Source organism: Argopecten irradians, chromosome 16 (assembly GCF_041381155.1).
Source record: "Argopecten irradians isolate NY chromosome 16, Ai_NY, whole genome shotgun sequence".
Taxonomy (NCBI): domain Eukaryota; kingdom Metazoa; phylum Mollusca; class Bivalvia; order Pectinida; family Pectinidae; genus Argopecten; species Argopecten irradians.
In genome coordinates this window covers 9,706,970-9,721,850 of record NC_091149.1, presented here as the reverse complement: position 1 = coordinate 9,721,850, position 14,881 = coordinate 9,706,970, and the positions used below count along the sequence as shown (strand labels likewise).

Sequence of the window (14,881 nt, the reverse complement as noted above, 5' to 3'; positions counted from 1 at the left end):
ACAACAGAAAATTGCTTGTTTGAGCCAGAACATTGAACATGGCCATCAGTGTTATTAGGACTATCGCATTTGGCAGTTTTCTGATTAAATGGCCAATTATTGTTTTTTTTAATGTTTTTATGGAAGATGTCACTCTTTTAATATATACCAGTGTTCCAAAGTTGATGATGTAAATGATAATTTGTTGTTTAAGTGACCCCAGATGTTATTGAAGGTTTTTCCATTTTCACGGTTCTTCTCTTGATATTCATGGGAGGTGTTATACATTAATGTAATGATATACAGTACAGATGGACAGTTTGTGTTTATCGCGGACAACTTTAACACATACTTTTCTCTGTGGTAAATCAGCAATAATTGGTTTTTATACGACTTCGCACATCTTAGTATTAAGACAAAGAAATAACTTACGTACATGGACATCGTATTGTCATTAGTTTTGGTAATCATTCAAATGTCCCCTTCATCTTTGGTACTTAGGTACATCATTTGGTGCATAATGTCTGTCTGCTAGTAGCTAGGTGCTTATAATGTAATGATTCTGAAACTGATCAAAATTCAAAATGTCCAATCATTAGACCGAATTTGATTTTGAAGCTGATCAAAATTCAAAATGTCCAATCATTGGACCAAATTTGATTTTGAAGCTGATCAAAATTCAAAATGTCCAATCATTAGACCAAATTTGATTTTGAAGCTGATCAAAATTCAAAATGTCCAATCATTGGACTGAATTTGATTTTGAAGCTGATCAAAATTCAAAATGTCCAATCATTAGACCAAATTTGATTTTGAAGCTGATCAAAATTCAAAACGTCCAATCATTAGACCAAGTTTTTCTGTTATTGATAACAACAGATACTGATCATGCATTGAATTCTTAATATGATCTATCCATGCTTGAGATGAGACTTACTGACAATCTGCAGGAGTAATTAACTTGGCCATACTGGGGAAGTCTTGACCGTTGACCATTGTGTTGGCTGACCGTTTGTTTAGCACAAATACCATATTGTCTGAAGAAGTCTGACCACTGTCCAGAAAGTTCTTGGCCACATAAACATTATTTTGCTTTTGGTCATTGTCCTATGCTGAAGGTCCTGTGCCCAATCTGACTGTAGTTACCTGGTTTTTGACCGTTGACTAAGACTGGAATGCTTGGACTGTTAATGACACTACCTCAGCTATCCTAATGGCTAAGTTGTATGTGGTGGCCTCTCTGGACAAATGCAAGACCCTGTCCTAGGACAGAATCTGTCTGCCCTCGGCCTCCTTGGCTGTGGTGTGTATGGTAGAGTCCCTGGACTGACACAAACCTTGTCCTAGGACAGAATCTGTCCTGCCTCTGCAGTCATCCTTGGCTGTGTTAACTGTTGTGTATGGTAGCGATATAGCTTTGTGGTGTATCAGAGATACTAATTATAAGTTATCTTTCTGGGGACATGTGTTTATTATTACATTGACATATATTTACTGTGTATAATGTTCCTCCCTATGTATATCACTATTGGGTCTTGGTTCTGGCTCAAACACCAATTCTTATATATATATTCTTGTTTATGTAACTTATACAATGTAACTGGTTATTTTGTAGGTAAGAAAATCCCAATTTTGACTTATTTCAAGAATAATTTTTGATTTGGAGAAATGTTATAACCATACTATTTTATGGAAGATCAGGTATTCGTAATTTCAATCAATAATGTTCGTTGAAATTCCAAAAATATTATCTCGGTAAATGTTATTAGCTTTTAATTAACTTATTAGTTTCAATCTGGGTCTTTGGACACAATGATTGACCGACTACTCCTCCTAAACTACTGGAAGGATTTTAAGAAAATCTGTTGTTAACCAACCTAAATTCTATATTAGAAGAAGATACATTCATGATCACCTTTTCTAGAGTTATTCCCCTTTCTGAGGGAAATTAGCAGGAGCTCAAAGGTTGGAGTATGAACTGGCCTTCTGGACACCAGTTCTAGTTTTCTTTGCCCTTCACTTAAGGAGAAAAAGGCAAAAGATCCAGATTCATTGGGCATACTACTAGTAGTTCATATTAATGTCAATATTGGTGACAAACTTAACTTTAACAATGTCGTTTAAGTTATGTTTAACAAATATTTTTGTCTAACTAAGTCTTCATTAGGTACTACAATAGGTATATGTAAGTATCTGTAGCTGTCTAAAACTGACCACTTCCACACCCTCGTCGGGTCTGCTGCCAAATTTCCTGCGTTACTGGGTAGCATATGTACCAGTCAGACATTTTTATGTTACTCTTTGGTATATAGAAATTCTGACCTACAATAATTTTTTCTCTGACGTTGTGTCTTCAACCTAAATAAATATATGTATTTTACCAAGCACATTTTTCCGTTTATAGTACATGAAACAAATACTATACAACCAAACTGGGACTCAAATAGTACAAGACAATTTGATTTGCAGTTTGAGTTCAGCAACACAATTTGTTTAATTGCCATTTTAATGCTATGAGTATATAGCATCTCTAAATGCTGACCTGTTAACTTTTTGTTTGGCATTTTCCCAGAGCATAATTGTTTCGTTTCTAGCATATACAGTTCCCTCACCTATATAAAGACGGCCCCTTGGTTGTCGTCAAACATCTCCTACATAGAAACGGCTAATTCCGTTACAAATCCACCCAAGGGAGATAATTAACTTTCTCTGTGGGTCAGCAATTCCACATACAAGGGTAATGAATACATATGTTACCATAAAAATGTTGAATATATTTAATTTTACCATCCATTTGCAGGATAAGTGATGGCATATACTTCATCCAATTGGGCAGGTATAACTTTATGACAGGTGGGCATTGGGTCATAAACCTGCTAGTCCATAGGTTATGCAGTATTTCCGTTTATTAATTAAGGAAGGAAAGCCAACATTTACGACTGCATCAGGCTCGTCAGCTCATTGTTAGGTTCTGTTTGCGCCAATTGTTCTCCTTCCATGTGTTTCGTTGTCATCATGTACGGTACGTTTATTTTTCCGTGACATTTATGTTCAGTGTAAACAAACATTTTGTGATTTATTTCGTGATTGGCTGTCAAGTCCTGGAATTTTTATTGAACTAAAAAAACAAAATGTCTTAGTCACTCGATTGTGTTGTAACTTCCTGTACAACAAAATAAAGTGTATTTTTGTGCTCTGCCTGGATATAAGCTTCAGAGTCGCTAAGATAAACTCTACAGGAGATTTTGTAACTTCTAGTACAACACAATATAGTGCACTTTTTTTGTGCTCCGCCTGGATACAAGCTTAGAGTCATTGAGGTTTTCAACTTCTAGTACAACACAATATAGTGTACTTTTTTTGTGCTCCGCCTGGATACAAGCTTAGAGTCATTGAGGTTTTCAACTTCTAGTACAACACAATATAGTGTACTTTTTTTGTGCTCCGCCTGGATATAAGCTCAGATTCGCTGAGATTTTTAACTTCAAGTACAACAAAATACAGTGATTTTTTTCCCCCGTGAAATGTCTTATTTAGTGTCCTTTTAGAACCACCTGGATACATAATACTCAAACTGTACATATTGAAATAACTGTATCCGATATTGTAACTGCTTATGTCCATGTATACCTTAACTCACGTTTTGTGTAATATGTCAGCCAATATGCTTAAAGCTTACTTACATCAAAGTGCTTGTTCAGGATTGAACTTTGTCATGAGTCTGTCTCCATAAGTTTGATTCAGATTGGTCAGTGTACAAGGAATTTCTATACCTTTGGTGAGTTACACATGGAGAAAACTACACTGGTCAATGAGTGACCAAACTTATATATATATATATATAGCCTGCAGTGAATAAGTATAAAGAAGAATAAAAGTCTATATAGAGCGATAGTAATAGGATGAAGCTTTCTTTGCTTCAGTGGTTTTTGTGGGCGGTACTTGCTTAGCAGCGATTTTGAGATCTTAACAGAGGAGTGATCACTTCAAACTATTTATATAACTAGTACTGGATGTTGATGTTTATTTTCAAAAGCGAACAAGGCGAACAAGTCGGAGTAAATTGGCAGTATTGTGAACAGCTGTACTCATTACGTGAACTTACTTTACGGAGTTAGTCAATAAACTTTCACCATTCTCAGCCCAGAGCAGCAGAAGTTCCTCCTGATGAAGCATCAGGCTAAACAGGTAAGGGTATAGATATACGGGACTGGAAAACTCTGTAGCTATATGCCATTTGTGGAAATTTCTTAAGGTATGAAAGTTTATAAACTGTTAGTATCTTTCTGTTAATTAAAAATTAAGTATTTATTGATTATATCTTCCGTGGAAAATCAGACATAAAATAACTGTTCGTATTTTTCTGTGAAAATTTTGAAAATAAAGTATGAACTGAAGTAACTTTTTCATTAATCTTCTGTGGAAATTTCTGAAAACCAAGTATTAAAGGAACATTTTTATAGATATATTATTATTTTTAAAACATTAAAAATTAACATCATGTACATGTGGAAGTGGTTGGAGCCAAGAATAGATGTCACTAATGATAAACACTGATCATTTGATTTACCATTGACTGGGAATAGGAATATTATTATATACAAAAATCCATATTAAGTCTTACCCTAAACCTGGAATGTCATATACCCTGGCTGTTAAACATATGCTCTTCTGGGCATGAATAACATTTACCTGTGGTATCATAATATACTTATCACAAGATATGTGATGATATAGTAAATACGTACAGAATATTCAAATTATCAATTAAGTTGCTTGATGACTTTTGTCTCATTCAACATGTGTAATTAAGATCCTTATAAGTTTCAATCTAGGGGGAGAGAATCTAGTATTAGAATTCACTGTATAAATTCTTATGAAAAACTAAGTGTATGTTTATACAAAATCATAGATTTCACCTTGTTACTGTTATTAGTTTTTAGATTGGTGTTGGGTGGGTGGAATTGAACATCTAAAAGTGGAATTGGAGTAAAGTAATTTACCCCTTATTCAGATGAGCCCCACAGCATATAATAAATCAGATGTGGAAGTTAGAACATGTAAATTACAAAAAATATTTATACGAGACTCTTCCAATTTACAAAGAAATATCTGTTCATGTACACTTAAAAAGTATATTAAATATATCCTAAATTACATACAAATGAAATCATAAAGGAACCTTTTTCTGTCACATTATGTCTTCTGCTTGGACATATTTATGGATCAAAGCGACTTTAGGGGTGTCAGATCTGAAAATGTAAAAGACTTTAAAAACCAACCATTAATGCTTTTGAATTTATATGAAGGAATGCCTTTGCATATGTTTTGAAGTTTCTATTGAGTTGTTATTTAGAGAAATAAATAATAACATATTTTAAACTATTTTTGGTAACATTTCATACATCAGAGAGACGTACTGAACAGTAAAATTTTATTAACTGAACATAGACCTGTTTTAAAAACTTATTTTGCTCTAAAATTTACATAAATGCGTCTAAAGCCTTTTAAGTGCTTTAACTTTTCAAATAAGTTTTCTCCATAAATTTCTGTATTCTTATTATGAAAAAGCTAGGTTTGTTGAAAGCAGTATACATCTTTCATCGGTCACATGAATTGGAATTCAGTAAAATCAGAGACGTGGAAAAAGGTATATTTGTTGGTAAAATAGCTTGTTTTTAACAAAGTAAGCAGTGTTGTTGCATTAATGTAGCTTACAGTGAATGTAGATAAATATGTGGGTTTTTTTTATGTGCAATTATATCAAAAGATATATCATACCTGATAATTCTAAAATGCTTAAATTATTTATCACTCTAATAATGGGCCGCAAAATGATCTGACAGTCTTGAGAAATTCTGCCTAATATGTCAGACGACCCACTTATAAGTCTCGATCATCTTATTGAGGTATCAAAGTACCTACTTTCACTTTCTAAATATAGCTTAACACTTATTCCCTCGACCTCAGGAGTTTGGTTTGTTTATTTTTACGTCCTATTAACAGCCAGGGTCATGTAAGGACGTGCCAGGTTTGTTGGTGGAGGAAAGCCGGAGTACCTGGAGAAAAACCACCGACCAGCGGTCAGTACCTGGCAACTGCCCCACATGGGATTCGAACCCGCATCCCAGAGGTAGAGGGCTTGTGGTAATATGTCGGGACATCTTAACCACTCGGCCACCGCGGCCCCTCGACCTCAGGAGGGATGCCCTTGACCTTAGGAGGGATACTATCTTTGACCTTGCTATGATCTAGCTTTCCATTTTATAATGGAAACCTTATTTTCACTTTACTTATTTTAATTTAAGATTTTTTGATAACTTTTATAATGCTTTCCTATGGGGAATTTTAAATTGAAATTCGATCCTTACAGTTCAGAGTTCATGTTGATGAAACTGGGCCCTTGTCATATATGTATTTTGCAAACAGAACCAATTTATGTTTTACAAGTTTGCTTTTTCTGTCACAAAGCTGAAGACTTGGTTCGATTCACATTAAAGGTGTCATTTTTACTTCATCACTCAATCATATGACTCTAAGGAATGTTTTTCCCTCCTGCTATGGTCATATGGAGTAAAAATGTTCCTTTTTTTCCCCATCAGTCTAACATGATTAGATGTCTATAATAAGCTATGGGTTATTGACCTTACTATGGCCATATAGTATATTTTGTGTTTTTCCCCCCATCAGTCTATCTGATGAACAACCAGAAGGCATATGTGCAGACACAATCTGCAGTAATTACCTTGATTAATGCTATTAGTTAATGATATCTAACATTACTTATGTATGACAGGGGTTGGTGTAGATTCAGGGAGACAACAAACCGACAGTCTGTTATTGTGTAGACTAGTTGGGATTCTCTATACTCTTACCTATAAACATGTGGCATCAATTATACCACAAGTAATGTTGTACACCGGTATATGTAACACTCTGTACATAGGACACAAACTGATGATGGGACACCAACTTATATTGTGTCGATTATCGTACCACTGAAATATTGGTGATTTCATATTTCGTTGTCCGGGCCAGACAAGCTGTATTTGAAATATCCCTTAAAATATTTCGCTTTGGAGAGAAGATATTTGATTGGTGCATATATATATGTTTTTTGGTGATCTGGAATATATCTGCCGTATTTGCTAATTCTGCATTGCTCTCCCAGCGGGAGAATTAAGTGTGTTGGTATATTTTATACAAGTGTTGGATCTGCCTATTGTTTACGGTGTGTACATGTGTGTGATGCTGGCGGAATAGTCGCCCGCCCCACCGTAACTGTCCTGTCCCGAGCTGCTGTAGGTGAACTGTTGGCATCTGGCCCTACCAATTAGTGAAGCATTAATTTGAGCCAACCTAAACAGTCTCAATGTGGGACTATGTCATTAGTTCAGGCATGGCGAACAGCAAGAAGCCAGGCAAGAAGTCCAAGCTCAAGAATTTTAAGACGGACTTAGTATTTGTAAGTGTTGTTTCTCAGTTACATTTTGTATGAAAAAACTTTTTAAGTTAAGAATTTTTTTTCACTTTTTGTAATTTTTTTAGGTGATAAATATGACTTTGTACATGGTAATGCCCAGGCATTGTTCAATAGGTACTGATACAAACTGATGTATATTTATAGCAGTTCGGGATCGAGGTCCATACCTGTCACGCTGTGAGCTGTGTATTATCAGTTTGTCTGTCATATGTGCACACCATCATTCTGTTTTTATCCCTTTGGGCGATTCTAGAGCCCATTTTTGATGAACCCATATATTTACCATATTGAATGATACATTTTTCCAGAAGTTCAGACTTTCAACTTTAAACCTGAACATTTCTTTATCAGTTTAATTTTCTATGTATCATAACAATAAAATTACTACCTGTCACAAGTCAAAAAAAGCAACATGAAAAAACAGTTTTGACAGTATTAGATTATTAATCTTTTTCATTTAAGTATTATCTTGTTAAATGTTATATAAGACTTCAAATGTATGAAAAATTCAGTCATGGTTTAAAATTTCACTGTTATTTACAATGATCAAGTATTTATGGTATCTAAGCTAATTAATTAAGCATTAATGATATCAAAGAAACACTAATGGCAACTTAGCAACATATATAATTTCAGATGTAACAAATATTTATATATAATACTCGCTCAGTGTCAACTTAGAATGTCAGAGTGACTTAATCAACTAGTCAGATGTTCTTCAGACATTTATCTGTCTTTGCATATTACAGAGTAATTTCCCTTATGGGAATGTATCTTTTATGAAGTCATTGTTTTGTGAGCGAGATTCACGTTTTTTCCTCTGAAAAATAGGATGTTGCACTTGTAAACACATGACATCACAATCCATAACGTGTAACCTGCTAGAGCTGATAACTCATATCAGTTTGTCTGTAGAAAAAAGTTTGTTCATACTCCTACACTACAATTTCAGTGATGTAGATATGCATAAAGGCTTTTGGTCAGTTGAATTTTTTTAGTTGCCATGACTAGGTTAATAATATGTATGCGTTTTGTAGAAAAAAAAAATGTCCAAGCAACTCCTCCTTAACTATTGGCAAATGGCAAAAATGGCACTTGGACACATGGATCAGGTAATGCCAAGTATTTTGTCGTCTATACAACAGTGGGGACGAGACTGCACATTTTCTGTTGTTTGTATACGACAACGGTTGGAAAGAGTTAAAATGGAATAGGTTATCACCCTTAGCTTACACCTGGTGCCCTCTACCAGTGAATTTTGTAATAATTAACTTTACTGCTAGGTCTCAAACTACTGCAGAAAGCTAACTTTATTTTGGTTTTTGTCCGTTTAACAGCCAGAATTTAAAAAATGTGCTAGGTTTAGGAGGTTGATCATAAGGAAAGCCAGAGTATTTAAAGAAAAACCACCGACCTGAAGTCATTACCTATAAATAATTAGGGCAGCACAAGTCTGTTTACAACTTTGTTTAGGTAAGAATGCTCCCTGCTGTACTTCATCTTATGGGGGATTTTATGTTTAAAGCGAGTGAGTGTACAGATAATGACTAATATACTGAAGCCATCAATGCCTATAGAACATATGACCCAAATTTTCCTCTTGGTACAGTACTGCACCCAAAATATGTGTAATATTGATACACAGGTTAGCCTATCCCAAACCTTTACTACCCATGAGACACATGTGGTTCAGTCCTGTTTCATGTAGAGGAGATTCCATTTACTGGTAGAAGGGGGACATTAACAGATGGAACCATAACATGTGGAATTCATTCATAGTGGCTCATCTTCTGTAAGGAATGTACTGACTGTTCACAGCCTGGGGCAGTAACTACAACAATTACTGTGTATTGATAGCCTGGGACAGTAACTCAACACAATGTGTGATCACAGCCTGGGACAGTATGTGTGATCACAGCCTGGGACAGTAACTACTACATAATACTCGCTCAATACTGTGTATTGATAGCCTGGGACAGTAATGGGACAGTAATTCAGCAGAATGTGTGATCACAGCCTGGGACAGTAGCTCAACAGAATGTGTGATCACAGCCTGGGACAGTATGTGTGATCACAGCCTGGGACAGTAACTCAGCAGAATGTGTGATCACAGGCTGGGACAGTATGTGTGATCACAGCCTGGGACAGTAACTCATCAGAATGTGTGATCACAGCCTGGGACAGTAACTCATCAGAATGTGTGATCACAGCCTGGGACAGTAACTCATCAGAATGTGTGATCACAGCCTGGGACAGTATGTTGATCACAGCTGGACAGTTAGAATGTTGATCACAGCCTGGGACAGTAGCTCAACAGAATGTGTGATCACAGCCTGGGACAGTACTCAGTAGAATGTGTGATCACAGCCTGGGACAGTAACTCAGCAGAATGTGTGATCACAGCCTGGAACAGTAGCTACAACAGAATGTGTGATCACAGGCTGGGACAGTATGTGTGATCACAGCCTGGGACAGTAGCTCAACAGAATGTGTGATCACAGCCTGGGACAGTAACTGTCCTACAGAATGTGTGATCACAGCCTGGACAGTATCACAGAATGTGTGATCACAGGCTGGGACAGTAACTGTCTACAGAATGTGTGATCACAGCCTGGGAACAGTAACTCAGCAGAATGTGTGATCACAGCTGGGACAGTAGCTACAACATAATGTGTGATCACAGCCTGGGACAGTAGCTCATCAGAATGTGTGATCACAGGCTGGGACAGTAACTCAGCAGAATGTGTGATTACAGCCTGGGACAGTTGCTACAACATAATGTGTGATCACAGTTTTGGACAGTAGCTTAGCAGAATATGTAATCACAGCTATGGACAGTTACTGTCCTACAGAATGTGTGATCACAGCCTGTAACAGTAACTGTCCTACAGAATGTGTGATCACAGCCCAGGACAGTAACTGTCCTACAGAATGTGAAATCACAGCCATGGACAGTAACTGTCATACCGAATGTGTAATCACAGCCCTGGGACAGTAACTGTCCTACAGAATGATATGTGTGACCACAGCCTGGGACAGTAGCTACAACAGAATGTGTGATCACAGCCTGGGACAGTAGCTACAACAGAATGTGTGATCACAGCCTGGGACAGTAACTGTCCTACAGAATGATATGTGTGATCACAGCATGGGATAGTAGCTATCCTACAGAATGTGTAATCACAGCCTGGGACAGTAACTGTCCGACAGAATGTATGATCACAGCAGGAGACAGTAACAGTCCTACAGTATGTGTCATCACATCCCAGAACAGTAACTGTCCTACAGAATTTGTGATCACAGCCTGGGACAGTAACTATCCAACAGGATGTATGATAACAGCCTGGGACAGTAACTGTCCTACAGAATGTATGATAACAGCCTGGGGCAATAACTGTCCTTCAGAATGTGTGTTCACAGCCCTGGACAGTAACTGTCCTACAGAATGTGTGATCACAGCCTGGGACAGTAACTGTTCTACAGAATGTGTGATCACAGCCTGTAACAGTAACTGTCCTACAGAATGTGTGATCACAGCCTAGGACAGTAACTGTCCTACAGAATGTGTGATCACAGCCTGGGACAGTAACTGTCCTACAGAATGTGTGATCACAGCCTGGGACAGTAACTGTCCTACAGAATGTGTGATCAATGCCTGGGATAGTAACTGTCCTACAGAATGTGTGATCACAGCCTGTAACAGTAACTGTCCTACAGAATGTGTGATCACAGCCATGGACAGTAACTGTCCTACAGAATGTGTGATCACAGCCTGGGACAGTAACTGTCCTACAGAATGTGTGATCACAGCCTGGGACAGTAACTGTCCTACAGAATGTGTGATCACAGCCTGGGACAGTAACAGTCCTACAGAATGTGTGATCACTGCCAGGGACAGTAACTGTCCTACAGAATGTGTGATCACAGCCTGGGACAGTAACTGTCCTACAGAATGTATGATCACAGCCTGGGACAGTAACTGTCCTACAGAATGTGTGATCACAGCCTGGGACAGTAACTGTCCTTCAGAATGTATGATAACAGCCCACTGGAACAGTAACTGTCCTTCGGAATGTGTGATCACAGCCTGGGACAGTAACTGTCCTACAGAATGTGTGATCACAGCCTGGGACAGTAACTGTCCTACAGAATGTGTGATCACAGCCTGGGACAGTAACTGTCCTACAGAATGTGTGATCACAGCCTGGGACAGTAACTGTCCTACAGAATGTGTGATCACAGCCTGGGACAGTAACTGTCCTACAGAATGTGTGATCACAGCCTGGGACAGTAACTGTCCTACAGAATGTGTGATCACAGCCTGGGACAGTAACTGTCCTACAGAATGTGTGATCACAGCCTGGGACAGTAACTGTCCTACAGAATGTGTGATCACAGCCTGGGACAGTAACTGTCCTACAGAATGTGTGATCACAGCCTGGGACAGTAACTGTCCTACAGAATGTGTGATCACAGCCATGGACAGTAACTGTCATACCGAATGTGTGATCAATGCCTTGGGACAGTAAACTGTCCTACAGAATGTGTGATCACAGCCTGGGACAGTAACTGTCCTACAGAATGTGTGATCACAGCCTGGGACAGTAACAGTCCTACAGAATGTGTGATCACAGCCTGGGACAGTAACTGTCCTACAGAATGTATGATCACAACAGGAGACAGTAACAGTCCTACAGTATGTGTCATCACATCCCAGAACAGTAACTGTCCTTCGGAATGTGTGATCACAGCCTGGGACAGAAACTGTCCTATAGAATGTGTTATCACAGCCTGGGACAGGAACTGTGTTACAGAATGTGTGATCACAGCCTGGGACAGTAACTGTCCTATATAATGTGTCATCACAGCCTGGAACAGTAACTGTCCTGCAGAATGTGTGATCACAGCCTGGAACAGGAACAGTCCTACATAATGTGTAATCACAGCCTGGGACAGTAACTGTCCTACAGAATGTGTGATCACAGCCTGGGACAGTAACTGTCCTATATAATGTGTGATCACAGCCTGGAACAGTAACTGTCCTGCAGAATGTGTGATCACAGCCTGGAACAGGAACAGTCCTACAGAATGTGTAATCACAGCCTGGGACAGTAGCTGTCCTACAGAATGTGTGATCACAGCCTGGGACATTAACTGTCCTACAGAATGTGTAATCACAGCCTGGGACAGTAACAATTTTACAGAATGTGTGATCACAGCCTGGGACAGTAACTGTCCTATATAATGTGTGATCACAGCCAGGATAGTAACTGTCCTACAGAATGTGTGATCACAGCCTGGGACATTAACAGTCCTACAGAATGTATGATAACAGCTTAAGGCAGTAACTGTCCTTCAGAATGTTTGATCACAGCCTGGGATAGTAACTGTCTTACAGAATGTGTGATCACAGCCAGGGACAGTAACTGTCCTACAGAATGTGTGATCACAGCCTGGGACAGTAACAATCTTACAGAATATGTGATCATAGCCCAGGATAGTAACAGTCCTACAGAATGTGTGATCATAGCCCGGGACAGAATGTGTGATCACATCCCGGGAGTAGTTTTGTCTAAATTGCTGTAAGATGCCAGGGCCAGAATCCGATAGTGTCATTTAGTAGTTGTCATTATTGTTACAATTATCAGTATAAGTAAGATGGTAGCAGTAGAACAGCAATTCTAGGAGCCATGGCAACCTCCCATGCACTGGTTGGTATATATTAAACATTACAAATAATATCTTTTGGATAGTTTGATGAACAGGCCAATTGAACCTTTAGTTGTTAATGTTAGACTTTTTGTATAACAATCAATTTCTACCAAATACTGAATGAAAATCCTTCACAAGGAAGAGAGCTTGTGAAAACAGCAGTCACTTATATCTGCTGGTCTAGATCTCTGACAGAGGAAGGGAGACAACTGCATGCCTTTATCCTGCTGTTCAGTTTGATATGCTTGGTGATGGTAAAATCAATACTTCTGGACTAGGTGGTGTATGTGTGTCAAAGATGGCCGACCTGAGAGAGGAGAAACAGGTTGTGTGTGTGTATGTGTGTGTACATGTGGACTGTATACATGTGCATAAACCTGTGTTTACACATGTGTATTGGGGTGGGCCAGTCAATTGATTACATTGTTTCAAGAGAACTAGAAATTCATTGCAGTCTTATTGAGATACCAACACGAAATATGTGCATATGTGAAGTATATATGCACTACAGTTTTGTATACATATATATTACTGACGGAGACTGGGCTTCATATTTCCATACAAAAAGTACAGTGATTGTGATTGCATCTATGGCAGTTATAGAATGATACGGCATTAGACCGGGGGATATCCTTGTCCACAGACGGTCTGGGCCAATACCAGCATGATGACAATAATTGTCTCGAACACAAGTCTAAATCTGGCTATGAATACAAAACAGTCCCAGGTTTCAAGTCACAGACTTGGGTCGGACATTCAGTCACAGATACTGTTCGATCAGATTGAGGTACTACATATTTAAGTGCTCTGAGCCAAATTTCCAGTTATTTTTTATATGTACCCCTATCAAAAAACATCTTCTTTAAGATTCAGCTGTTTTAAGACATGAATTAAATAACATAAAACATGAAAACTTTGTTGTTTTCTTACCAATTTCTTTTGCAAATTGATGTATGACTTACTTTGTAGAATAATTTTATGAAAGGCTAGTCCAAATTTGTTTCTATTAAGTGCCTCCTGATTTGCTTCGATTTAATACAGTATGTAGATAGATTATCTCATCTGAATTACAGCTTCGGATTCAACAAACCAGAAAGTAGATATAGAAAACCTAAGATTGGACTTTTTTTCAACGACAATCTTCAGAAGAAAACAAAAAAGCTATTTTAACTACTGCTGCATATTTTCATGTAGATTTAAACACGCATAAAAACACCCACAAAGTTTACAAATATGAATAATGATATTTACAAATAAGAATGAAAAATAAATAATCATATTGCAGTGCAGCTCTTATTTATATTTTAGATATTACTTGCATGTTTCTAGCACATTAGATAGCATCAGTGCTTTTCATAACATTTATTAATTGTGACACAGGTGCTTGATTAATTATCTATAACCTAATTAGCTGATCATAAGTAATTATAAAGAGGATTTATCAAATGCAAAATTATCCCAGAAACAATTTAGGCATTATCTTTGTACAAATGGTTCGCACAGTCAATCATGATCAAGTGAAAGACTCAAACCTACTTTTAGCAACAATAAAAAATATTTTGCTCTAAATTTGTTCATTACAGATATGCAAAGCTGCAGTCCATTTTTGTGAGTTTTCACACATGTTCTACATCTACTAATTGACAAGCCCGGGCTGTTTCATACATAATTCATACATTATTCACACAGCCAATATACATACAGGAA

The 14,881-nt window shown here is 37.7% G+C and overlaps 1 protein-coding gene across 4 annotated transcripts in view; it reads left to right on the top strand.

The window, feature by feature from the left end:
- LOC138310600 (voltage-dependent L-type calcium channel subunit beta-1-like) overlaps positions 1-14,881 on the top strand; it is a 69,209-nt gene that overhangs the window by 11,807 nt on the left and 42,521 nt on the right. The window contains exon 1 of one of the 4 annotated variants that reach the window (XM_069251875.1): positions 4,039-4,167. The exons of 1 other annotated variant lie outside the window; for it this stretch is intronic. In XM_069251875.1, coding sequence (XP_069107976.1) covers positions 4,147-4,167 — 21 coding nt within the window. In that variant the 5' untranslated portion in view covers positions 4,039-4,146. Of the gene's footprint in view, positions 1-4,038; positions 4,168-6,961; positions 7,445-14,881 lie in introns of those variants that run through there. 2 more of the 4 variants (XM_069251874.1, XM_069251869.1) reach the window with 2 other exon arrangements.